Genomic DNA, 27,257 nt, shown 5'->3' on the forward strand with positions numbered 1-27,257 from the left:
AATTTTACAACAAATGTTCCGAAAATTCTAGATCTCAAATCGTTTTCCGAACAGATATTTTCTGAAAATTGACGTTGGGTGCCCCTGAACTCTTATGAAAGATAAAACGGCAAACTGATCGGCTTGCCTTAACGATCAGTCGGTTTGCCTTTTTATCGTTCATCTGAGGAATACCCCTGCAGTTCATCGTAAGGCGGCCCAGAATTAAAAATGAAAACCTATTGTAATTATAGAAAAATGGATGGCAATAAGACGACTTGATTAATCTCAATATTTTCTCCTTCCGACCTGAGACACATCGAGAAGGGGATTTGAAGGTTTTGATACTTTCATGTTGTGGTTTCGGTCTTTTCTTTCGAAGGGGAAGTTCGAGAAACTACTAAAGAAAGATCGAAACCTATCATTTTCGACGTTAAAGGGCCGAAACATAAACCTGTATTTACTTTCTTATCTTTCCGCGGCAGTGTGTATTTAATATTGTTCGAAATATACAAGACACACCAAAGAACTGCAGTCACATTGTCGGCAAAAACCAATGGTACGTTTACAATGGTACATTTTTAGTCTTATTTTTTCTTCATTGGTCTTTAGTACAGTTTGTTCTTTTTCAGTTAATTAAACCTGTTCCACTTTCAGCAACAGAGATTTTCTAATTTTCAATGTCGCATCACTGTTTCGAATGCATTGACGCATGTGGATTGAATCAAAGGCATACCAATACTGTTCATTTTGAAAAGTACAGTGAAAGTACTATTCCCGGCTAAGAAGTACATTGATCATGATATAATTGTGGAGAGGAAAAACGAAAATTCGTTTTAAACTGGTTTCGTGAAATGAGCCGATAAGTTTTCAAGGAACATTAGTGTCAATAGAAGATCACAGAACTCGGTTCTTGGATAAAACCTGGTCTTCCTAATGGCTGAATTCGTTTAAGACGTTGGTAACTTCCTTGTCAAGCAAAGTTACATTATTTGAGAGGGATGCTTATAATATCCTGCGACAAGAGAACACATAAATGTTCTCTTGCCCGGCTCGCTCCTCGCCACTATATGGACCGAATGAGGGGTGAGGAGAGGGGAGGAGAGAGGGCTGTTTTCTCAGGCACGTTTGAAGTGATTAATCTTACTAACGGTAAATTGGCTTTGCAAAATAGTCTGCAAAACCTTTCTCGCAGTGAAATATTTTCTTTTTGCCAGGCTTTTGGTCGTATAATGAAGATTGTTGTTCTCCTGTTGTTCTTTTCCTGTGCCGTTTTGGACCTTACACAAGCTCAAACGTTTATTGGTAAGTACAATATTTATGTCGATTAAATCAAAACCAATTTTCGGCTAACTAATAGCTGGACAAACGACTATAATTATTCCTGTTCTCCTGTTCCCCTGTTTCCCTTTTTCTCTTGTTACCCCTGTTCCCTCTTTCCCCCTTGTTGCCCTGTTTTCCTTTTCCCCTCTCCCCCCTGTTCCCCCTGTTCCCTTTGTTCCACCTGTTCCTCCTGTACCCCTTTCCCCCTGTTCCCCCTTTCCTCCTGTCCCCCTTGTTCCCTTGTTTCTCCTGTTACTCTGTTCTCCATGTTCCCCCTGTTTCCCTTGTTCCCCGGTTTTCGTTGTCCCCTGTTCCTCCTTACCCCCTCCTTCCCTGTTTTTCTGTTTCTTCTGTTTCCCTGTTTCCTCTGTTCTCCCTCTTTTCTCCTTTCCCCCTGTTTCCCCCGTCCCCATGTTTTTGGTTCCCCTTTCCCCTGTTTCCTCTGTTTTCTCTGTTCCCCCGGTTCCCCTTTTCTCCTGTTCCCTCTGTAGCCCTGTTGCTCCGTTCCTCTGTTCCTCCTGTTCGTTTGTTTTCTTGTTCCCCTCCCACTTTCCCCCTGTTTCCTTGCTCCCCCTAATCCCTTGTTCACCTGTACCCCATTTCCCCTGTTTCTTGTTCTCTTGTTTGCCTGTTCCCATGTTTCCCTTGTTCTCCTTACTCCCCTTGTTCCCCCTGGTGCCCTGTCCTCCTTTTCCCCTATTCCCCTGTTCCGGCAAGGCAAATATTGCCCCGTATGACAAAAAAAAAATTCAACAAAAAAAAAAATAGCGCAGCTTGGATGCTTTTGTAGAGCCTTTAAAACGCCAAAAAATTAAACACTTTAGAAAGCCTAAGGGTTCCTAAAACATTTTAGTAAAAACATTCATGGAAAACAGGTCTAGTTTAGTGTAGTAATCATGGGCAGTGTTAGTATTTCTACTGAAGACACTTCATAGATACGTCTAAATTGTTATTAGAAATAATTATGTAGTTGTATTTTATATTGTACCGGCCTCATGAATTTTTACCGTCAAAGATTTGATTGATGGATGGATTTGATTCATTGTAAAATAAATGCTATATTTTGGTTGACAGGTAAATGTTGGAAAACGTGGAGTCGTTGCACCAAATGGAGCAGCTTTGGAACTGGAACACTGTGGCAGTCGTGCAACACAAGGTAAATACGCAGGTTTTCGCTGCATCTTCGCCACTGGCGCCTGCTCCAGACCCCGGGGGGGGGGGGGTACTCCCTTATAAGGGCTTAATGGGAACGTGCGGCCAGCCAGGGTATGTTTTTCGGGATTTTTGTCTTAAACAGGGTATCGAATTCCTCACTTTTTTGTCTTAATCAGGGTATCGATTTATCAATTTTTGTCTTAAACAGGATAAATGTCTCAAACAGGGTATCAAAAATCGGAATTCTGTCTTAAACAGGGTAGGAAAATCAGCGATATTTGTCTTAAACAGGGTCAGGGTATGAGGGGCCGCGCCGCACCTCCCCACCCAGGGATATATCGAGTACCCCCCCCCCCCCGAGCTCCAGACATAAGCGTGAATAACCCGAAATGTAATATTTCGTTAAAATCAAAGAGCGAGTAAAACACATGGTTAGAACGAAAGGATTGCTAGTCGCTTGCTCATCTAAAGAAATCAGTTTTGAAATAGACCAGTTTTGGTAATGCTGACCGCTGAGTGTTAAAACCTTCCTGCTAGTCTCGCTGTTTTATTCACTGATTCACTATTAAAACCTAAACAGCATCCTAATGAAATAGACAGAAAACTGGAGCCTTATTCAAGGCTTCTACTTGTTGCTAATAATCTGTAATAATGTTCAACAAAAAATTTCCTTTTGAAATACAACACTCGCAGACTTGAAACTGCAGCTACTCCCAACAGCAAGTGGTAACGTTGCGAGTATGCGCGAGCCGCTGGACGGAAGTTTGTGGTGGTATTGGATCGCAGCGAATGCGGCAAAGAAAAATGGCGCCTCTTTTAAAAATTACCATCGTCTTAGTCATCTGTTCTATCTTTGTGGAGTGCAGATAAGACAAAGTCTTCTTTGTAATATGCGAGATTGGTCTCAAGGCTAATAAGTCGCAGATCATTCACAATTTTGCGCGGTTTGTGGTCCATGAGTGATTATTGTTTCGTGTTTCGGCTTACGCGCGGACACGTTGATAGGGTTCTGCGTAACAGCTGCAAAACTCCTCTATTAAACACTGGATAACTGGGAAAAAATCTTTTCATGTAAGTTGTGACCGAGTACAAAACGTCCGACGCTTACGATTTGAATAAAACCCTGTGAAAAAAAAATTCTAAATGCTAGTCTGTTTATATAGTTATAACTGCAGTTCTTGCGACAATCCCCTTGCAATAGTACGATTTCACGTCAGTTATGGTTCAGGAACGCCCTTTTTTCAGACATGTGCAACCTTAGTGCAGTGATTCTGCCAGTGATTACTTTTCAGAGATACCCCATCCTAACCACCCGTGGCCAAAGCAGGTGCAGTGCCCTAATTCTGCGACTGATAAAATTTCAAAGATATCCCACCCAGGGCTATGAAATTGTATGTTTCCTTTTTTGACTAGATGATATAAAACTGAAGACCCAAAATCAAGAAATGACATCTATTAAATCTATATGATGCCTTAACTTATTCAGGGGTGTAGGCAGAATTTTGTAATATGGAGGCTCTTGACTCCAAGATGCCCCTTATGCTTCTAAAATAAAGAATTAGATGAGCCAAAACAGGAGTGTGGTACAAGATGTTTCATATTGCAGATGTTTTTTATTGAGGTAACCCTAACCATGAAAAATCCTTCCCTTTACTCCCCACACTTCTACATACTAGAAAATTGCAAATATGCACACAACAGTGAAAATACTTAAAACAGTAAAGATCATAGTCATATCTAAAACTGCATTTTCTCTCTGAGACATTGAAGTGAATTTTCTGCTTCTGATACTTCCATGCTTGCACTCATTTTTGCTTTTCATAAATTTTGTTGTTGGTATTTTCTACTGCACATGTGTTAATTATTTAAGATATAACTAATAAGGCCTAGCTCCCTTGACTAGCTCATATCTGGGCTAAGATTAAAAAATTGAAAATGAGAGAAAATTAGCTCTAACTTTTCCTTTTCATTCAATTTCAACATGAGGAGAACATAAGGATCTTAAAGCCTGATATTTATAAAGTCTGACTTTATGGTAGCTTCAAGTGAGCCAATGTATGACTCATTAAAATTAAAGCTTGTCTGTGTGTCTTCTGGGGCACCAAGGCTATTTGACGCAGTTCAGGATGGAGTGACAGACCCTTGACAGATGGATGGAGTGACAGAACCCAGGTTTAGTGCTGAGCATCTTATAGGGAGCTCCTGCAACAGGAAAAAGACAAATGAAATTTTTCATAACTTGTCATCTTGCGACACCAGGAGCATCAATGAGACTGTTTCAGGGGCAATTTTACATAAAATTAATTGCAACTTGTGCAGCCTATGATATATGACTATATACGCTACTACAGTGTATACGCAGCCAAACCGACATTGGCAAGCCAAGTGCTCCTAAATTCATGTGCACAAACACTGAATATATGAGACCCAGAGTATCAAAAGATCTATTTCTATCGGAGAGTGAAAAGTTACCCCTATGGCATTTAGTTGTTGCCCACAACTAGCGATACCCCTTTAGATATTTTTTCAGGATTTGTCAAGTGTCATGGATACGAATTTATATTCAAAAAGGAAAGAAATCTTTTGGATAGAAAAGGAATAATAACATTTATGATTTTTGTAAGGGTACAAATACATTGTATCTGATGAAGCTAATTCTTATGTGGATGCCAATGTAAGGAATCAAATACAGGGATTTCATGTCCAGTGTTGTCTGTACTTCAAACAGAAATGGCAGTCAAGCAAGTGCAAAGGTGAACAATGGCAAGAATTGTTTTGTGCTTGGACTTGTGCTAGTGTCAAAGTGGGAGTAACATTGTAATGGTCATATGAAAATGCATAATTTAAATCACACTTATTAAATCACTTTTATAGTAGGGCAGGGAAAGAATGCACATATGTGTATTTTCATATTTTATACTGATTTCAGTTATGTTTCAAGACATTAAGTAAACATTTTAAGCATAACATTACAATTCTTTTAGGTGCCAATTTTGTATGTATAAACAAATCATCATTGAATAATTATCAGAATAAAATAATCTTCCAAATGGTGAGGGTTCTGGTCAGTGAATCTGAGAGCTTACAGTGCATGATTATTAAAATGCAAATTCATCAGTGTTCCCCCCCTTGGATGCAAAATCAAACATTCAAGAATGAAAGAGTGTTCCGAAACAATGCTCTTACAAATAAGTTTTGTTGGGATATACTTTTACATGTTAACGAAAAATCTAAAAACAAGGTTGAAAAGGACAAGAAAAATTTGTCCATCTTTAACGAAGTTTTAGCAAATAATATTTCACAATCCACCGCCTCGATCTCTTTATCTCTGAGAACAAATAATCGCCATAGAGCACCAATGTAAACCAGAAAAGCAAATTTTCGAAAATGGAAGGAAACATCCGACTATGGCCTTACTTGTAAGAGTAGGAAATTTGCTTATTGATTTCATGCCGCTAAATAGTATCAAAATACTCGAACTTCCCCCCTTTGAATTAACCATTAAAAGTGAAAATACGTAGTGACCGAAAGAGAAGTTTAACCTGTTTAGTCGCTTGTGTGGGATATATCACTGGATCTCGCTGTACGGTCAGGGTCAAATACTACAAAAATACCAGGGTCACATAAATTACGTTGAATTCAGGCTGCTATAATTTTAACACATAACATTCGATGATGCTGCTTCACATTTCACAAAGTAAATCAAGGGGTATATCTTACCTAAATGTTAGGCAGCTCTGCAGATCGTGGACGATAACCCAGAAATCCGTGACCGCTTGAATGTCAACAAATCAACATATCACAACAAACGACCTCGTGAACGCTTTATCTGCTTCATCAGAGGAGCCAAATGGACGAAAATTAAGAACCTAAATGGTCCTTCTCCCATACATGACACTTCAACATGGCTTAGCCAAAGTATCCAATCTATAAGACATGTCTGTTGTCGATTGGGTATGCAAAAAAATCTCCCTTGAAAGTGCTTCAGAACGGCTTTCGGCCATTACGATTTCCCGTCAACAAGTGCTTCCCAGCAAGTTTGACGCATGCGCAAACGTTACCACTTGCTGTTGCTACTCCCCACTTCAGTAGCCTGCGAACAGCAGACGTATTTCCGGTCGTCAGGGAGAGAAGCGACGACCGGAAATGCGTCGGCTGTTCGCAGGATAGAAAATGATTGCAAGCTTTGGGCTCAGTGATCTCTGGGATCGTTTGGATGGTATTCAAGGCAAACTTTAACCTTTAACCAGTCGTTCACCCGAACGAACCCAGAAATCGTTGTGCTGAAGCATTCCCCTGTAAGTTTCTGGACTGGGGGACTGGGGAAGACAAATGTGCGTTCCGTGTGCTTCATTTCCCTCACGTGATCACGTACACCTATCAAGTCTCTTTTCCATCGTTACATGTAATCACATTGAGGGTTGTGCGAAGTCTGCCATCTTTGAGACCAAAAGAAAAAAGGCCAGAGAGCTGATAGTCTGCTGCACAGCCGTATTTAGTGGCGGCACGCAACGCTCCTCTCTATTAGGGACCCTGGCATTAGCGGCCGTTTTCAGTGGCGTCACGCAACGCTCCAAGGGGGAGGAGCGTTGCGTGACGACACTAAAAACGGCTGTGTAGCAGACTAGAGAGTAGCCTGCGAACAGCAGACGCATTTCCGGTCGTCGCTTCTCTCCTTATTTTCGGAGGAAGAGAAGCGACCACCGGAAATGCGTCTGCTGTTCGTAGGCTAACTAGAGAGCTGACTGCAAGGAGAGGTTGACTCAGTCATTTAATATTTGTCGTAGGTGCAAATGCCTGGGTCGAGGTTATGGGAAGTGTGTCGAGACCAGAAGTCAGTGCCCATTTAGTAGCTATGCATGGCAGTGTCGCTGTTATGGTTCCTATGGCAACCCTATAGGATCGTGGTGTGGGCTGTAATACCTACATCCACGACAAAACAAGCTTTAGCGTGTAACAGGCGATCGGTGCTTGATAAAACTTAAAATAAGCGACTTAGTAGCTTAAGGACGCAGATAACTGTAAGGAAAATCAGGTTGAATTGTTCGAATAAACAGAAATAAATACTCAAGAATTGATTTTAAAGTAACAGGAGGTGGCTTCGTAACGATGACTTGTTTCACTGAAAAGACGTACAACCCAATCCCAGTAACATGAACTGGCCTAACTCTGTTTTTTTTGGGATAAGAACAGACTGGACAAGGATTTGTTCTAGAATGCAGAGCTTGTTCTAGTCGTTTTCGTCACTAATCCTATCTCACTTGAAAAAATAAAAAGCGACTAATACCAGACCCTGGGAGGGTCGAGTCGGGGGGTCGAGTCACAAGAAGGTAAGCGATGCAATAAGTACTTTGTCGCGGGCAATCGTGGTGGCGAGTAACGCTAGCATCCTTCAGATGGAATGTGCAGAGCTCTCGCGCGTGGTCGTGTCTTGAGAGTTTCACTCAACGGACTAAAAAAACAGAGACTGCTCCTAGTCTACTACATAAGAAATCAAACCCGCTAATGCCAGTCATCATGAACACTCACAAATGAACAGACTTTCCTCAACGAATAAAACATTTATTGCTTGTCAATACGTGAAGGACAACGTTAATCGAGGCACTCATTTCCAAAAGTCTGTGAAAAACGGTGTTAACAATATAAAGATTTAGTTCATTCTAATAAATATCTTTTTAATCGATTCAGTAAATCATTATTAATTTGAATAATACTATCTTTGCAAAAATGGAATAAAAACTTTTGTGGAGAAACGGCAACTAACGAAAAAATTAGTGGCGGAATTTGTGATCATTATTTGATGACTCTCAGGACTTCACAATGAGCACTCTTGTCCCTTATTTACAATGTGTTTCTATATTACTTCTTTGTAAACAAAACATAAGTCAGATAAATGAAAAGCAAGTCTTGATTAAGTTAAGTAATAAAATATTTTTGTACTTATCATAATCACTACCAGACCAAAATGGTCATCATTATCATCATCATCATCATCATCATCATCATCATCATCACATCATCATCATCATCATCATCACATCATCATCATCATCATCATCATCATCATCATCATCATCATCATCATCACATCATCATCATCATCATCATCATCATCATCACATCATCATCATCATCATCATCATCACATCATCATCATCATCATCATCATCATCATCACATCATCATCATCATCATCATCATCACATCATCATCATCATCATCATCATCACATCATCATCATCATCACATCATCATCATCAACACTACCACTATGATAATCATCATCTTCATGAAACCATAATAATTCAAGGAAACTTAAAATTTCATACTAAAATAAAAACACTACCATTAGAAAGTAACGTTCTACAGATTGTGAATGTCACAAGTCTTTAAATATATACTTCAGTTATATCGCAAAAGCCCTTCAGGAAACTTCTATTTGAATAGTCACAACAAACTAGTTTCATGTATTCACAGATATGTCTAGAAGCCAAAAAGTTAATAAATACGAAAGATAAAATCAAGAGTTCAAGAAATAACAGAAAGGTCCTGAAATGCACTGTTAGCCATTAATATTTAAAGAATTCATCTGGGATGTTATGCCTCGTCCTCCTCCCTGCCAGGCTAGCTGCTGCTGCCAAGCGGGTGGGGGCATAGGGGCGTGTCCTGGGGCTGGGGGATTCATTGCTCCAGCGTAGACTTTGGGTTTGGTGACAGGGGCTCTTAATGCCCCTCGTCCACCAGGGAGTGGCTGTGGTCCTGCCCTTGCCCATGCTGGAATGCTGTCTGTAGAACGTGGTGCATTTTCAGAGGCAGCGATGCTGCTCCAAGATGCATCTGTGGATAAAAAAAAATGCAATGAAGTTGAGGTAAAAAAGCAAGCATTACTACCGTTACTTAAAGAATTAACAACTCTGAATTAATTTATATATTTCTTTAAGCAGCCATTCCTGTAAGGAAATGCAGACACTGGTGACTGGGTGGGGGATTAGTCTCTGTTTTGTTTTCAAGGTTCCACTGCAATAAACAAAAACTATTGCATCAACTCTATTTTCATACCTCAGTATGTTTCAAACATTTCTCACCATGTCTTAAGTAGAACAAACCCATATTTAGCAGAAACCTCTATTAAGCAGGCACTGGTGAAGCATCAACTACTTCAATGGTGACCAAACATGCCTGCTGTTGTCTCACCTTGACTGGCAGCAGCAGCAGCGGTACCTCTTGCCATGCCAGGAAGATTTGGTCTCCGAAGAGGCTGACTGGATTGAAGACCTCGCCCTCTTCCACGTCCCCTACCCATGTTAAGTCCTGATGATGGTGGTTGGGGCCGAGAAGCTTGTGGTTGGAAGTTCCAAGCTGCAGCTGCGGCCTGTGGTGGTGGATGTCTACCATATTTTCTGTCATCATCATCATCATCATCATCATCATCGTCATCATCATAGAGACTCTGTTCATCATATGTGGGTCCTGAACGAGTGTAGGTCCCTGTTGAGCATTACATTGAAATTGAAAAATACCGTAAAATTCCGAAAATAAGCCCCTCCAAATATAAGCCCCCCAAACTCGTAACGCAAAAAACCCTCCATTAAATCGCCCCTCCCCTTGTACTTGAAAGTTGCAAAACAAAGCAAAAACGGTAAAATTTACTTCCAACTATATAAGGCTAGCCCAATCATTTTTGAAACGTAAATTTCCCTCTACAGATAAGCCCCTCCGAAATATTATATAAGCCCCTCCAAAAATAAGCCCCTCAAAAAGGGCCTTTGAAAACTATAAGCCCCAGGGCTTATTTCCGGAATTTTACGGTATAATAAGATAAATAAGTAGGCTAAGCATGATCATCTGGGGAAAGGAGTCCTGAATTTGACCATTGATGACAGTGACTGACAGTTGACTGACATTTTGTTATGAAATGACTCCTGGGTTCAAATCTTTCACGATAAGCTAAACAGTATAAATTTATTAGTTCTAACATAATTTTCTTTTGTCAAATTGATCCAAACATGCTGTCTATACAAATACAGAAACCCCTTCAAATGTTCAGGTTCTGTCCTATACATTTTTTTTAACAACACCAGAAAAATCAGGCTCAAAAGGTAATAAGCAATAGACCACACTTTCGATGGGTTTATCGACTTGATGACCCACACAGGATTTTGGGAGAACACAAGAATAGCTTGTAAATCACGAGCCGAAGGCGAGTTATTTACAAGCTTTTCGAATGTCTCCCAACATCCCAAGTGGGTTATCACGCCGGTAAACCCATAGAAATTGTGGTCTATGGCTTTTATAAAATAACTTTAAGTTTTCTATGAGTTTACTGGCACAATAAACCACAGGTTTTTAACCAGTCAGAATGCACGTACCATCTTAGTTATTCTATAATCTAGCGTATACACCTGAGCTGCTGTCTTGGAAGGGAAGCAACACACAAAAAAGTTGGTTTGATCATCTGAGTTAATAAAGCCAACTTTTTGACTTTAATTCTGTAAGATGCAAGGCAAGGCACTGTTACATTAGTTCTGCCATTAACAGAATAAAGTTTCTATATTATAAACTTGCTATGCTGGACTGACTCTTGTTGCTCAGAAATCCTGAATAATAATAGTAATCAGTCTTGTGTACCTTGATTGCTGGCACCTCCATTGGAATAGCGATAATCCCTTGAGGTAAAAGGTCCATTATCTTCCACTGGCCGTCTCCCACCTCTTGGTTGGGTGTCCTGTTGCGATAACCTGCTGTGTTCTGGTGCATTAACTACAGCAAAGAAGTCTCCCTCTGGTCTCTCTGGGAGGTGATTTGGTGTTAGTTGTATTCCGTAAACAGAACATAAGAAATCAGACATACAGTAGCTGGGAAGAGAAATGCATTTAACGGTTTGAAAATAATATTACACAAACAAAGGCTTGGATGTGATCATTTAACCCTTAAGTTCGAAGAGTGACCAAAATCAATTTTCTCCCAACAAAATCCATGTAACAAAATGCTTTGATCCGTCACTAAATTCTTCTTCAACTTATTCTTTAACCCTTTCAGCCCAGGCAATTTTTCCTAAAACATGTTTTGAAGCTAATCACGCCTTTTTCTGGTTATTGTCTAGCCGTAAAGAGCTAAAAGTTACCAAAAAGCCGTTTACCGGTTGAACAGTTTGCAGTCTTCTGACCCAGATGAAAAATATTACCTTCTGAAGTTCAGGTATGCGCAGAAAGCAAAATTATGTGCGCTTCTGGGGCAAATGGATTAAGGAAATGTATGGGCATCAGTCTGGAGAATTTGTAGGTATACCAGCAAAAAGCTTTTTTCTCACCAGTAGCGTTGAACAGTTCCCAATGCACAGAATTTAACCTCATGTTTCTCATGCCAATCACATCTGAAAAAAAAGAAAACTTTTGAAAAAAAAGGAAAACTAGAAAAAAAGGAGAAAATACAAGGGAAATTTTCTAAAATGAAAAATTACGGCAGAAAAGAAGGCCTTAAGATAAACAGCTGTTCAAAACATGTTTGTCTGTTTTTCAAACATGTTTAATCCCTCATCACTCACTAGAGCCACAACCTTCCAAGATGACAGTGTGCTTGGGGACTGGGTTAGTTGGTGTCACATCAGAAATGGTTGAACTATCTGGTGGGTTTGTCATTTTGTTATTGTGTGTTATAGTATTAATTTTTTTAGTAAAAAGCAAAAGCCTTGTCACGGGCCTTTTTTTTTGCGATGAACAACCAATCCCAAGCACTTAGAAACAATCTTGAGCAAACATGCTTTGAAACAAGACAATACTCTGTTATATAACTTCCTTCTGTACCTTTCTAGTTTTCTGTGTCCTGTAAAATTAAAAAAAACCCGAAAGACAAAATTGTATAGTGTGACCACAAAATACGATTAGGAGTAAGCCTTAGAATTTTTGGTGTTGGTCATCATAACAAAAGAGGTTTGGAACATACCGTGAATTCGGTTCATAATCAAAAATGGTACTGGATAAGAGCTCTGTTGCCTTGGATTTCGATATCCCCATCATACTTCCTGACTCAGCAGTGAAGTGGGCGTGAAGATCACACACCAAACCTTCCAGCTCATACACCTTCTTCAGTTTATTTGGCATCTCTATAATCAGAATCAGTTGCAAAAAATATCCTCAAGAATTATGTTACTTAAACATGTGCTGACTCTTAGTTTGTTGTCTAATTTAAATTAATTCCTGTCCTCTAATGAGCTCTACACAAAATTAATATGTACAAGTAACATTTTCATCTATTCTAGCTTTACTTTTTGAGATCTTGAATATTTCTTCTTAGACTTTTCTAGCTTTTCATTTGCACATCAAACGAGCTACCATTTTCATCAAAGATGTAACATGATTATTAGAGCATGCCAAGGAAAACGAGGAACTGTGTGTACCTTAATAGTGTGATATACGCCTTCCATGGCATCGCTATTTTTATCATTAACAGCCATCAGAATGGGGCATCTTCTGATCAGTTTTGTGAGTGGACTGTTTCCTGAACTTTTGATAATTGGGCTTGATTTTACAGATCTACTTAAAAAGGAATCAGGCTGTATGACAAAAATATAAATAGACTATCTTTATGACGTATGATGCACCTTTAAGATGGCTTTTTCTCTCAACCTACCTGCCTTTCTTGCCAAATAATGCAGACAGTACTCTGTCTGCTTTGTTTCTGAAATCTAAGAGGAACACACACAAAGTTTGTTAGTTATGAAGAAAAGCAAAATGTACCAGTAACGATGTCCTCTTAGGGGGTTTACATATGTTCTTAGTCTGAATTTCGAAACCAGTTGTTTTGCATATTAAGGAGCAAGCCATGTTGCTGTCAGTATTATGCTATCGTATTTGTGCTTTTCTCCATCCCTGTCGGTATTTAACCCATCTTTGTGTCATTTGTGGTTATTTCTGATGTCCTATGTTGCTGTTTCAGGGCCATGTTGCTTGTCAGAATTTTTAACCCTAACAGGGGCTCAGAAATTTAACCCTTTTGCTGCCAAATTAAGTCAAAAGCAAATTTCAACCAAATATCCAAATTTCATTTTATTCAAATTTTGAAAATCAAAGAGCACCATGTATAAGTACAGGCAGAGAGGTTTGATTTGAAGGGTCACATCTTAGAATTTCGTCCATACACTCAAAAGTTAGAGACACCTTAAAAAACTCTAGCAAGAACACTGGCAGTGAAAGGGTTAACCTGAGATCAGGCTCTATTTTCCTTTTGCTTTTTAAATAAAACTCTGCCGGGAAAGGTGAAACAAAAATTTTGCATGTACATCAGCTTACCCGGCAGTACACAGGAGGGAAAATGGCTGTTTGTTCAGGATTAACAAATCGTAAAAGTTCAAGCCAGATCTTCCGAAAGGTGTCTTCCTTCTTTGCCAAACCCTCAATGGGTATTTGATGGGTCCTTTCACCTAACAAATAGAAAATGTCAAATTGCCACTGAAGTCCTAGACCCTCATTGCATACAATGCTCCTGACAACCTACAGTAACCACAGGTTTATGAGGGGAGACTTCTTTACTCTAGTCTTCCTTAATATTTTTCCCTTGTCAATTTTTTACTGGCATTTAAGTATCTGAATGCCTGGAATGGGTTACCAAAATTTGGTATTTTGTTTTCCCCCTACATCCCTTAAATGACCACTTGTCAACTGGGAGAGGGATACTGAACTGCACTACATTTTAGATAGGTGTGTGCCGCTCAGGGTCTTTAATCCTGACCCTATTTCAAGATGAGACAAACAAAAAACTGATACTGTATTTAAGGCCAGAACCTGAAAAATGACACCCAGTTTAAGGGAAAAAGAAGACCTAAAATTTCAATGAAACACAAAAATCCACTAGCCTAAGGGTAAAGTTCAGTTTTAACAGATGATTTGTTTCTAATGTAGCTAAGCATTCAAGCACTTGAATTTTAGCTGGTATGATAACGGTACCCAATCTAAGGATCACACCATACCCCTATTTAAGGATGGAGACCCTCAGAAACCATGCACCCCATTGGGTGGCATATACCTATCTAGCATATCTGTGGGGGTACCCTGTGTTTTTAAAGTGGCAACTGTGGAAAAGTTTGACTCCAAGGTACTGTGACAGTTTCTGAATAGAATTAAACAGTAGGACTTACTTGTACTCATGGCTGCATATCGTAAACCCATTTTTATTTCCCCTACAGAAGATAATGGCAAAAGGAATCAGTCTTTCAGATAGATATCTGGTATGGTTTATGCAATACCACAAGCTAAATGAAGAAAAATAGTGTGGTGCAAATTGAGAAATAAAAAATTAATGACTTTATAAATCTATTCTCAAATTTGATCTAATGTTGCCCCCTTTTATGACATAAGCTTGGCAAAAAGGAAGTGGAATCACTTCCATTAGCTGCTAAAGACAATAATACAAAAAATGATTTGGGGTCTTTTAGCTTTCTCAGTTAATTCTGATGATATGTAGTCCAGAGTTCTACCATTTCAGGATGGCATCATTTTATTTCAGCAAGCTGCTTTTGTTTATTATTATAATTTTTAATTAAGGTTTGAGTAAAAAAAAACGAAGCTAATCTGCTCGTATGAAGAAAAAAAAAAAAAAAAAAAGTCTATTGGTACAGAGAAGCAATAATAAGAAAATATCATCATCATTATCATCATCATCCTGACTGAGACTTGACAGGACTTCTGGGGAAAACCCTGTGTTTTATCAAATAATAATAATAATAACAACAATAACAACGACTAACCTGGTGGAAGAAAGAAATGTAGCCTGCGTAAGATGCCTCCATTAAGAGAATATTCCACTGCACCAAGCTCGCATGGAAGGTAGCCTTCATTGGGAATGTCATAATAAGACATAAAGCCAACCATGTAGAATTTCTCATCACAGACAGCTGTAAAAGATGGACAAACTCCAGATTAAAGGTGTTGTTATAGCATGGGGGAGGTACTCCCTTATATAATCCATAATAGGTATGTGCTGCCGCAAAGGGTATGGTTTTTGCATCATTTTGTTCTGAAAACTGGTATACATTTTGCCCATTTTGGTCTGGAATCGGGTATGGTTTTCGAGAGATCTATGGGAGTGTTGGAACATGTTTCTTGTTTCAGTTCCAAATGAATACTGAGAAAGAAAGAGTACTGGCAATATATGAATTTGAAGTGGATTTTAAGAAATCTTTTATCTTATTAATAATGACATAATTTCTTAGAGACAGGGTCTGAAAATGGGTATGAATTTTAGAGGCCTGGTTTGAACATGGGTGTGGAAAATGACATTGTTTGGTCTGAAATAGGGTCAGGATTTGAAGAACTGGGTGGCACACCCCTACCAAGAATTCCTAGGAGTACCCCCTCCCTTGGGTATTAAGAGAAATAGAATTCACATTTGGATCTTCGGGATTAAAGGGTTTATAATGTTAGGAGTATTACAAAGCCAATCAATATCTTATGTTCTTACAACCCTCCAAGTTAAAGCGTTTGCTTGGTCATCATTTGGCGACCAATTCTTTTGGATTAGGGAGACTTTTTTACAAATCAAGTCGCCAGCTTCAAAATTTTAGGCGCCATGGCGACTAAAATGGTCGCAACTTGGAGGGTTGTTTATATGCACAAAAGAAGACACACAATTTTCTCCAACTACCTCTCCCAGGAGTCCACTGCCGCTTTACTTCTTCTCGTTCTTCCTTGCGCCGCTTGTCATTAAGACTCACAGTATCTACACGTTTCTGGAATGACAATTCAACAAAAAAATTTAAAATTATTAATAATACTTTACTTCATTCTCAAGGTGAAATGTCTGGAACAAAATATTATTATGCCTGATTAATGGCTAGATTATCCTTCCATTTGTACTGTATGTGCTCTTGAATCAAAGGAAGAATTTGATGTTAGATCAGGAGTCACTTAGGGCCTAATTACAAATATAGCAACCAGAATGTATGGTTTAATAAAAAAAAATCAATCATCACTACTGTCCCCTTCAAAAATGAAATAAAGGGGGCAGGAGAAGTTTTTGCAGGGACCCTTATAAATTCAATTAAACTTGGTAATAAATAAGATCTAGGCTTTCAGAAGGTTTATATGTATTGAGACAGAGTAGTCCAAAATTTCTATCCAGAAATAGAACGAACACTAGAGCAGAATGCTGAATTTTAGGCTATCCAATAAATTACTGTTTTTCAAATTTTCCTTTTTTTGTTTTGTGTCAGCACCAGAGCAGAAAGCTGAGTTTCAGGCTATGCAATAAATGGCTGTTTTTCAAATTTTCACTTTTTTGTTTTTGTCATTATCTTAAACACATGCCACAAAAAATGGAAAATAACAATGAAGCTAAGGATAAAATTAACCATCAACTTATGTCTGTCCAAATTTTGCCCATAATGCAGGTGGAGAGGTTGTTTTGTTTACTGTAATCCTCAGTTCTTCAAGTACAACCATTCCGGTGTTTCTTGGTGTTGCAGAAATCATCGTCTGTTCACTTTTGTTTTGTGACGTGGGTATTCTTAACAGGTTTTGTACCCTTTTTTGAACAAAAAATTCAAGGACTTTTAAGGACACATTTCCCATTTTTCAAGGACTCCATTCAGCTGTGCAAAAAAGAGTCTTGAGTCTATATCTTTTTTCAGTTCTTCTACAGCATGAGCAATTTTATCCTGAAGGTCTTTCTATGTTTGCTCCTCTCAGGCACTTGAGAATCTGGGTTGGATAAAGTTAGCACCGAAATTCAAGGACTTTCCACCACCGACTGCAATTTGTAAGGACTTTCAAGGCCTTGATTTTTTTAAAAATTCAAGACTTTGAAGGACTTTCAAGGTGCGTGCGACCCCTGTGTTGAGTGTCTTTTCAATCTTTGTATTGCGTCACTTGGTGACTGCACCCACCCACAAAACCAAGAAACTGACAACCATTCAGATAAATGTTCTGTCACTGTACACATTTGTTTTTACTACTCCACAAAATAAAATTGGTTTATTTTAAAATTCTGATTTAGGATTTGATCATCGAAAGTAAATTATTTTTTTTTGAAAAAAATGATGAGTGATGTAGGTTGTGCTCTATTAACATACTGAAATATATTCTCCAGTGCAGTCCATCCGGTCATTTCTCACTGGACGGTACTTCTTGTTTGCTTTATCCTGGCGTGCCATTTCCTGGTAAACTTCTTTTTCATGCTCCGGTAATTCCTGAAAACATTTCATTAAAAAAAAGTAGCATTAGCAATTGACTGGACACAAAAGAGTAAATAAAAAAAAACAAACTGTATTATTTTATGAAATATTATTCAAGTAGAAAGCACAATGACCAGAAAGCTTCCCTTGCTTCACTCAAGGCATAACAAATTGGTGAACACATGTCGATTGTTTGCCCATCTGCAACTCAACGCTGTGAAAAAAGCTCTGAAACCAAGGTTGCAGTTAAGTTTGTACCAAAATGTCCTCGATTCCAGGTAGCCCTAGAATAGTTTAAGAAAAAAGCACTTCTGCCGGCTTCACAAACTTATTTTCAGTAGTGAAAAGACCCAGGTGAGGAAGGACGGCGGAAATTGAAAAAAAAGGTTCACGTTTTTCAAGATGGCTCCTTCCTATGTAATTTCTGATATTCTTCTCGTGCTGAAAAAAAGAAATACTTACTACTTTGAGAATATACTAGGGTAAATTTGAAATAAAAACATATGGTTATAGTCTATATTTTATCATAAACTCTCTTTGTAATTAAAGTTAAGGTTAAAATATAAAAAAATTTCATTGACCTCACGAAATGCTAAAACACAATACCTTCCATCGAGGGCCAGCAATTTCTGCTAAAGATTGCATCCCGTTTTCTAAAACAACACCTTGCCTTTCAAGCTGGGGTTTAAGAGATACCATAAAAAAGTAAAAAGCATTTCTAGCAGCATTATTTTTCTTCTTATTCGGCATTTTGTTCCTCGATGACAGGCACCTTCTTCTTGCTATCGTGTTATTCGAACCACTGTCAACGGCAGTCCCAGACCCCAACATGACATAGCCTTCTTAGGGGTTCGTCACGCGTTCCTGGGGCAGGAACGCGTGACGACCCTCAAGAACGTCTGCGTGGGAGGCCAAGCATGACAGGAAACTTTCAGGGCCGAGTTGTTCGAAGGCCGATTAGCGCTTAACCCCGGTTAAATTTAACCCGGGTTTCTTTTTCTTGTGTTCCAAAGCATTTTTTGGGATAATTCTCTCTGTTATTTTTAGAGCTTTCAATCATCAACTTGTAGACAAAAAGAATTAAGACTGAAATGCTTTTAAAGCTTTCAAATCTGAATTCGAACCTGGCGCTAACCCTGGGCTATCTTAACCCAGCTTTGAACAACTCGACTCAGGAAGATAGGCCACTTGCACCAAGAGGTCACGTGAACAATGCTTCCTTTAAACAATGAGTTGGAATCTTGCTGATGCCAAAACTTGACAGAGCATGTAAAAATTATCTTACACCTGAATTTGAGAGGAAACGCAGTTAAGGGAGATATTTTATGGCACTTTGATTTTTCAGCAAAGTAGTATGATTTGTATTGGCCGCCATGTTGGAGGGCATACTCTTGCCCCCCAACATGGCGGACAAAACTACTTTTTGCTTATATCTTGTTAAACATTTGATAGTTACGCTCAGATGTGCTGTAAACGTTACCACATCTTTTCAACATTTTCCTTGAAGTTTTTAAAGTGCAAAATTTGTGTTCAGAAAGAGGTAATTTATAATTTGAAAAATCACATTTTGGTCACGTGACCAGCTACGAAATGGTGCAGGTTTGAAAAACCAAATCCGTATTATTTTGTTTAAGATATGACCCTCTTGTCGTTTTTCGAAGGCAGAATCATATAACTTTCATTTTCATAAAAACAATGTCGCATGACCTCTTAGTACAAATGGCCTATTGGAAAATATTCCCAAAATCAAGGCTCAATATATTTTTTATTGTTTTCAAGATGTGTTACATCAACCATTCAATATGAATCAAGGAAAAAGTACTTACTTCTGGTTCTGAACTCTAACACAGGGGTGGATCCAGGATTTTTTTTAGGAGGGAGTGCACCCGTCTCTTGCTCTACTTCAACACCAATGAACCACATAGTTTTTTTTGCAGAATACCAGTTGGAGTAGAAAACCACAGGTCATCTCAGGGGGGGGGGGGGGTGCACATCCCCTGCACCCTCCCCCTAGATCTGCCCCTGTAACAATGGTTATCTAACATACCAATTTTACTGAGTTTTGGTCGAAGAAAGTTAAAGTGAGATTTTATCTTTGCTTTATAATTTGTTTCTCCACAAGAGCTGAGGCACAAAGAAAAGCAGTAAGAAAATTTCAGAGAAAGGATCGAATCCAATTTTCAAACTTTCCCTTTGTTAGAAAAGTATTGTAAACCCAGTTTTGGTTCTTTTTTAAGTTTTTGTTATTCCTTTTTAAAATTTTCGCTGTGTGGATTTCCATAACTTATCTATGCAAAAGGAAAATGAAAACGTAACTAGTTTAAAGGTTTCTAACCAAGGAAAAGTTTAAACCTCAAGTTAACAATATTCTAAAGGTCAGAACACATTAGGTTACATCTTGCAACAACATGTTGCAGCGACATATCGCTTTGTGTGTATTAGCCTGTTCACAGACCCTCTATTTTCTCTTCAAAGTCTGCTGAACGCGCGTGATAGAAAACAAAAACACTGGGGCATTTATTGACCACTCCGTACTCATTCTCAAACATTGTGTGTTTTCAAAGAGAATGCAGAACGAAAAGAAAAATAAAATAATGTCTGTGTACAGGCTATGTGTGTATGGGAGAATTTTTGTCTCCACAACAGAATTCTGTCACTGTAGCAAGTTGCACAAAATCAAATCAGACAGAATTTGTGCAACTTGTCGCAGGGACAAAATTACATTGCTGAGACAAAGATTTCCACAAAAATTCTCCAGTACACACGAAGTGATGTGAAGCCGCGACATGTCATACAGCTTGTTGCAGCAACTTATCACCCAACCTGTACACCTGTAGTGATTTGTCACTCCAACATGTTGTGGTGACATTTCACCTAGTGTGTTCCAACTGTTACAATAATTATTAGTTGAGCTATAACAATCAACCAAGATTTTACCAAAATAATCTTTATTGGGTAGAGATCTTAAGAACCTTATAATAATTTAATTAAACAAGTATGTTACCATAATTTAATTTGAATATTTAAATAAAACATTTCTTAGAGCTATTTGCACTAAGCGCAAGCTGTTTGTTGACTTTTGTTAAAATTTATAAATATTACTTATATTGAATTTAACTGGCGAATTTCCCCAGTCAAAAAATAAATTTTTTCTTGTGGGAGATCTGGTGACCCACATGGGAGACCATGATATTGGTGCTGTCAATCTGGGAGACATATAAATTGGCTCCAATGAAACTTGAGGTGACACTACTGCCGAGGCCAAGTTACTGGGTACAACAACTGTAAAATGGATGAATTGTCATGAAGTGTCATGGTATTCCTCCAACTCTTTTACAGCACTGTGAAGGGGGAACAGACCAGTTGTAAACAAATGAATTACGCAGATGAGTTTCTTGAGAGCAGAGTTTCCCAGCCTCTTGCAGTTGTTTGTGTTTCTGGTACATGTCATCAATGGACTGTTTGTGGCTCACAATGTGCTGGTTATTACACCCTCTGGAGCGATATTCAGTGTTGAATCGGTAATCATGAACTCGGCTTACTTGAAGAGGAGCCAGCCATGCCCCTACAACACAAAATAATAAAAAAGTACTTAACAGTATCAATTATGTAACAACTGTATATTGTGATGATGATGATGATGATGATGATGATGATGATGATGATGATGATGATGATGATGATGATGATGATGATGATGATGATGATGATGATGCTATGGTCACTGTTGTGTACTATCTGGAGACAAAGTAAAAAGAGGAAAGTGACATATAATGAACATCTGAACTAATGGGAACCTGGATTAAAGCCCTTAGAGTCTTGTAGTGAACTTTGTACAAATCATTGTCCTTCCAATTTTCCCTGTTTTGGCTTCCAAAAATGAGAACTTATCTTAAGATCAACATTCATTTAAGGCTTTTTCCAATGCACCCATTTATTTAACCCTTTAAGTTACGAGAATGAGCAACAAATCAAATTACTTAGCTCTTATATTGCTCTTACCTACTGAGACATCTTCACTGTTAAATCTCTGCAACAAGTCAGCATTACGAGCAATAAAATTCACCAGTTCACCAGACAAAATATACCCACCACCGTGGGCATAAGGTAAATACCTATCACAGAGATGCCATCTTTTTTCAGCCCACGGTCCTTTAAATTTGACGTGTGCATCGCCACGAAAGAATCCCCAATAAAGGTTCTTAGTCGACGGAGAAGTACTCTTTAGTTCAGATAAGACAACATCGAGCCTAACAAAGCTATCATCATCGACCTTGAGAAGGTAAGAACTTTTAACATTTTCATCTATCCATTTTATGGCTTGTAGTACTTTGTTAGTTAGTTCAAAATAGGAATCTTTAAGCTCTGGAAGAAATAAGATATCATTGTGGGTCTCTAACTCATTCTCTAGGCTCTTTCTATTTTCTTCGGGTAATTCTTTAACTCCAATGACAAATCTTGCGACTATTGAAGAATCTAGTGATTTAGTATTTGAAAGCCAGGTTTTTCGTATAGCATCTCTTCTTTCCTTTCCCTTTGGCGAGGTTAAGATCATGATAAATAAAAAGGTTTCTGAATTCCATTCTCGCGATATTGATTGCTCATTCCTGTGGACGCCAAATTGATAAATTGATTTTCCAGTGTTTTCGCAGTCCACCTTTTGGTAAATATAAAATACAAATAAAAATGTGACCATACAAACAAGCAACAGAAGGCTTTCATTCCGTCGAAAAAGCTGTCTTTTTATCGCTCTGTGACACGCAGAGAGATCCGCCATGCTTGAACCAATACATATTTAAGGACACTTTGCGAAAATTATTTGACGTATTGCTCATCAACTAGTTCCCAGTATTTGCTCTTTCCTGTTCCTCATGACCTCGACGTCTTTAATTCGCCTCTTTGATGCTAGACTTATTATGAAAGTGGAAGAAGGTGTGGTTAGATGAACGTTCCAGAATAATTGGTTTCTGTTATTTCTGCCAAAAACAAGTTCTTTTTTAGTCGAATAGTTTCTGCGCAACGTACTTATCTTTACGTGAAACCGGAGGTTTTGGTAATGAATTGTTATGGGCAATTAAAATATTACTATTTTAAATACATCTTTCTGCACTTGTTTTGCTCTTGTTTTTCAGGGGAGAAATGTCCTTTCTATAACAACGAATTCATTTTATAGGTGAGCAAAATACACAGCTTCTTCAGTTGTCCTGTCAGAGTTGTTTTTAACCAAATAATCATAACAAAATTTATGGCATATACTTGTTTTGAAAATGAAAGATTGAGTCGTTGAACAAATTTGGACAAAACTTGGTTTTTTGCGACACTTTGGATTCATCCTTTTTCAATTTGAAATGTGTTTGAATTCCGGAGTGTTTTTAGCAAAATTCTATAGTAAATGTCATTAGATGCGTTAGTAATGAAATAATCGTAACGGAATTCAATTTCATCTTCAGTTGATTCCCATTATGGAAGAAAAGTAGTAGTTAAATTGGATTCCGTTTTTTCATTAACATTGTTTTTGAAGGGTGAGGGTCTCTTAGCAAACAATTTTTGTACATGTTATTAGATTTGTTAGTAGTGAATTAATCATAACGGAATTCACATAAATCTAGCCCAGAAAACAGGCATCAAATCATAAGCTTGTAGCTCCTTTGGCTCTTCTATGCTTTAAAGTCTTCCCGGGTAAGTACTAGTGAGACGGTTTACTAGATTTTTGAGAAACTTATGATTTATAAATGCTGTTTTAGTATAGTTCTGTACGCTTAAACTAAGGGCGCCAGACAATTCTCTTGGTAATCTGAATTTTCTTTTTAATCAACACTATCCAGCCAGATCAGTTAAACTCTACATAGCTGGCACGAACCTCTTGGAAAAAGCCTATTTCATTGTCAAAATGACTGGTCCGCCATGGTCCAGCTGCCGGCCAGTTCTAACTTTTGGAAGGCGCCCTAAATAGCCCCGTTTACTTAACATGATGTTACACTCGGAGTTTTTTGTGCGGATAGAAAAAAAAGAAGAAATAGAAGGTTGGGACCACGTCTGTGAACTAATTCTCCTTTATTTTCTTGGCATAATTGTTCAAAGGCATTAGCGCCAACCCGGGGTTAAATTTTGATTCGAGTTTGGGTTTCTTTTGTTCAAAAGCAGTTTGTGTACTGTAGAGGTATATATTTTGTTTAAGTAAAGGTCTCCACCTTATAACTAAATGGCCCAGATTTCGTTTACTTAAAATGTTATATTTTGTCTATTATATTTCTCTGTTCTTTTTACAGCATCCAATCATCAAATTTTAAACAAAAAGAATTCAACCGAATTTGTTTTTTAAGCGTTCATATCTAAAGTCAAATTTTGGACTAACCCTGGCAGTTATAAAAACCCAGCTTTGAACAGCCTCGGCCCTGCTGAATACCTACCATGTACTCAGTATTTTTTTAATAGAGAGTAAAGTTTTGTGAGTTGTTCTTCACGCTCAAGTTAAGTTGCAGTACACAAATATTTTAACCTTTGATCCAAGTCAGATTCTATTATAACGATGCATACTTCGTTTTGTTTTTCAGCTTTTTAAAAATCTTTCTGTCGTCAAAGAAGACTGGAAGATGAATCTGTTGGTTGTTGTGGCTCTTGGTATCCTGTCTATCCTGGCCGTAGGTTATAGTACGGACCGGGAAGCAGGGTTGAAAGCCATCCGAAGATGGCGTAAAGGTGATCTTACTCAAGGGTTTAACGGCTGCTTCCACAGGAAAACTTTCAAGTTTAAGTGGTCTTAAAGTGCAAGAAATGCAACTAAAACTAATATAATTCTTTAGCTATTTCATTACCTCAATAGCTTGCAAAGTCGCAAATTGGAAATTCAACGGAGAAAAGAGACTGAAATTGGCAGTTCTCAGGAGTATTTAAGATGACATATATAAACCTCTTGCGTTGGTGGAAATTGTCTTCTGACTCCTTCGACGAGTATTTGCCTCGTTGTCGCGGCACGGCCACACAAATGAGTTTCAGCCATAAATAGTCAGAATTACAACATAGCGTGTTCAATTTTCTAAAAGACCTTTTCATGTCCATTGAGAGAAAGGTAAAATATTCTCGTCAGATCTGACGTGGCATGGTAACGCTAACTACTTCCGAGTGTATTCCAATAATTTTAATTTGAAGACGAAGAATAAAAAAATGATTCATACATGTAAATGAAGACAATCCCCTATCAAGAGTTACAGTCACTGATAACATATTCATTCATCTACTCTTTTTTGTCAAAATTTAATCAGTGCGGATTAATAGCTCAAAATTGGGCGTCTCCCAACACCGGTTCTTTGCGCAATGTTTAGCTGGATTTTTAGCAACATTCGTGAGCTATTTCAACAGAAAAATAGAAAAAAATGGACGAGAATCAGTCATGTCAGTTAGGAAAATTTAATCACAGACTTTTGCCAAAATGTGACATGAGTAATAAATAACTGAAGAGCAACTGAAGTAGTCGGTTCTTTCTCCTAGAAGAGTGTTAAAAAAAAAAACAAACAAATAAAAATACACTGAAAATAGAGGATTACATTAACTGCAAAAACCGTGGACGAAGATCCTACTAGTTGGAAACGTTGGATCTCTAGAAAATAGATCTAATCAGACAAAATATAAAGAACCAAAAACGAGAAGCCCAAAGACTACTGCAAAGCTGATTCAGAACAACGTGTATTGTTTTTTCATAACAATATTTCGGCTGGCCATACCAGCCTTCTTCAGGTTTACAGATGTTACTGAACTTATGTAGGAATCACAATATTATACAGATGGAGAATGTAGCAATAAAACGCTGAAAATAGAGGTAGCATATAACAACCCAATCCACTACCCCCCCCCCCCCTCCCCCGCCGGGCCCGCCCCACCCAGCTCCTCCCTCCAAATTGTACGTGGGAGGTATAAGTTACCAATTTACTTTTACAGGCATGCGCAATTCCTGTGTGAGACTCAACGAAGGGGCCAAGTGTATCAAAATAGGTAAACCCTGCCCACCAGGAACTGAAGGGTGCTGTGATAAGTTCTCTTGCTGGAAGAGAAACACAAGATGCTGCTGCCTGAAACCTGAGACGACGGCTAACCCAACGACTGTGCCGACGACTGCCGAGCCGACACTTGAGCCGACGACTGTGTTACGTTCAGGTAGATTAAGAATTTTTAAAATGAAAACATCTCAATTAAGGAGACACTAAAGGAATATGCTGGCATAATTATTGCTTTAAAAATATAAGAAAGCAGCTTAGGGCCTGGTTCCTTTACAGATTTTTCAAATTATATTATGGGGAGTGGTATATTGTAAAGTGTTTTCGACGGGTCCTAACAACATAGTATCATATCTTGATTCTCAGCCAAGAGGGTTGTTCATGCTTTATTTTTTGATACTTCTTCTGCATCCAGGATAGATTTATGGGATAGCACTTTCTTTGGTCTTCCGTAGTAGAAATCGACTGGCTACTCTAAACTGTACAATCTCGACCTGAAAAGATCTCAACATAAAATCAGCGTTATCACACTCACTGTAATCTCACAGTGAGAACTTTCTCCTCTGGTTCCTGCTTAGTAGCAAAGAAATCATTCTTTAAGCTCAATTCATCATCTCGTTCTCAAAAGAAGTAATTGGTGATTTGTATCTTTTGTTCCCACAATTAAGATTGTCACGTTGTATATGACTTCGAAGACCAAGATTTATCAACGTGGAATTTGACCGGAGATGCATTCAATAATCAGCCAACATACGGGGATAACCCTCACGCAAGAGAGGAGGGCCGACATTCCAACCACCAAGGGGATTATTGGATTGGTACCTTCGAGAATCGGCCCGGTCCCAATTATCCGGCTGGCGGAATGCAAGGTGAAGGTCCTCAAGGCACAATGACGTCACCCAGTTTTCTGCTTTATGCAAAATACCTGAAGTTCCTGATTGGTGGAGGTTGCGTTGAAGTTTATACTCCGGTTCACGCTCAGCTTCTTATTGATGGAAGAGTAGTTCTGGAGGAGACACCTAAATCGTGCGTCGATAAAATGACAGAGAAAACATGGAACATCGCGACATATCTGGGTAAAAACGCCCAGTTTCGTTTGATTGACAAGTCCTCAGCGTTCTGGGGTCACATTAATTTTGATAACCTTCGACAATGCCAGCGAATGCTAATCAGGTAAACAGAGAATATGGATCTTTCTCGCTGTTAAACTAATCAAATTTAGCAGTTGAGTTCAACTAAACGAAATATGTTTCACTTTCTGGGACAAAACAGTATTGTCAGGAATTGAGGGGATAGAATATAAACTTGAGTGTAGGTAATCATTATTATTGTCAACTTGACTACTACATGTTGTTAATAAATGCTATAAAACGGGGAAAAGGATGTCTTACTTGCGAAATACTACAGCCCAGAACTCTATCGTTTTTGTTCACTTCGATTCAACTCTAGGGGGAGGCTAAGTCTTCAGTCTTGGGTATCTCGATGCGCCGGCGGTACTCCCCACCCGACGGCTGGGCGCACCGGCTTAGCTACTGTTAAAACTGACCAATCAGAAGCCAGCCCGTAAATTGGAGCCTGAGCCTAGTCAGGTATTGATGCCGCCCTTTTCTTTTCCTACTCTTCGTCTATTACAGAACACCATT

At 38.5% G+C, this 27,257-nt stretch overlaps 3 protein-coding genes and 1 long non-coding RNA gene across 4 annotated transcripts; 2 read left to right on the forward strand and 2 right to left on the reverse strand.

Moving 5' to 3' along the window:
- The first annotated feature begins 416 nt into the window (after positions 1-416).
- On the forward strand, positions 417-7,537 carry LOC140949983 (uncharacterized). Its single transcript, XR_012167138.1, has 4 exons — positions 417-538; positions 1,197-1,284; positions 2,377-2,458; positions 7,245-7,537. It is a non-coding gene; the product is annotated as an uncharacterized lncRNA (long non-coding RNA).
- Positions 7,538-8,685: 1,148 nt separating this feature from the next.
- LOC140949952 (protein maelstrom homolog) lies at positions 8,686-18,411 on the reverse strand. The gene is made up of 12 exons (XM_073399104.1): positions 18,230-18,411; positions 17,522-17,638; positions 16,096-16,180; positions 15,200-15,346; positions 14,591-14,632; positions 13,746-13,876; positions 13,087-13,141; positions 12,400-12,559; positions 11,768-11,830; positions 11,086-11,312; positions 9,652-9,945; positions 8,686-9,294 (listed from the first exon to the last, which is right to left on the reverse strand). Exons 1-12 carry the CDS (start codon positions 18,371-18,373, stop codon positions 9,020-9,022), a joined length of 1,740 nt encoding a protein of 579 aa, XP_073255205.1. The 5' UTR covers positions 18,374-18,411; the 3' UTR covers positions 8,686-9,019.
- Positions 18,412-20,554: 2,143 nt separating this feature from the next.
- Positions 20,555-22,411, reverse strand: LOC140949960 (beta-1,3-galactosyltransferase 6-like). Its single transcript, XM_073399113.1, has 2 exons — positions 21,626-22,411; positions 20,555-21,188 (listed from the first exon to the last, which is right to left on the reverse strand). Exons 1-2 carry the CDS (start codon positions 22,398-22,400, stop codon positions 20,935-20,937), a joined length of 1,029 nt encoding a protein of 342 aa, XP_073255214.1. The 5' UTR covers positions 22,401-22,411; the 3' UTR covers positions 20,555-20,934.
- A 3,148-nt stretch (positions 22,412-25,559) lies between these two features.
- LOC140949967 (uncharacterized) lies at positions 25,560-26,962 on the forward strand. Its single transcript, XM_073399119.1, has 2 exons — positions 25,560-25,774; positions 26,283-26,962. Exons 1-2 carry the CDS (start codon positions 25,561-25,563, stop codon positions 26,789-26,791), a joined length of 723 nt encoding a protein of 240 aa, XP_073255220.1. The 5' UTR covers position 25,560; the 3' UTR covers positions 26,792-26,962.
- Positions 26,963-27,257: the final 295 nt, after the last annotated feature.

This window comes from Porites lutea, chromosome 10, assembly GCF_958299795.1.
Source record: "Porites lutea chromosome 10, jaPorLute2.1, whole genome shotgun sequence".
Classification (NCBI taxonomy): Eukaryota; Metazoa; Cnidaria; class Anthozoa; order Scleractinia; family Poritidae; genus Porites; species Porites lutea.

Coding starts and splice junctions, on each gene's coding strand:
- LOC140949967 (XM_073399119.1), top strand. CDS start 25,561: ATGCGCAATTCCTGTGTGAGACTCAACGAAGGGGCCAAGTGTATCAAA. Junction 25,775..26,282: donor GACGACTGTGTTACGTTCAG/GTAGATTAAGAA, acceptor CCCACAATTAAG/ATTGTCACGTTGTATATGAC.
- LOC140949960 (XM_073399113.1), bottom strand. CDS start 22,400: ATGGCGGATCTCTCTGCGTGTCACAGAGCGATAAAAAGACAGCTTTTT. Junction 21,189..21,625: donor CAGTGAAGATGTCTCAGTAG/GTAAGAGCAATA, acceptor TTTGTGTTGTAG/GGGCATGGCTGGCTCCTCTT.
- LOC140949952 (XM_073399104.1), bottom strand. CDS start 18,373: ATGCCGAATAAGAAGAAAAATAATGCTGCTAGAAATGCTTTTTACTTT. Junction 16,181..17,521: donor GCACTGGAGAATATATTTCA/GTATGTTAATAG, acceptor TTGTCATTCCAG/AAACGTGTAGATACTGTGAG. Junction 9,946..11,085: donor TGGAGGTGCCAGCAATCAAG/GTACACAAGACT, acceptor AATGCTCAACAG/GGACCTACACTCGTTCAGGA.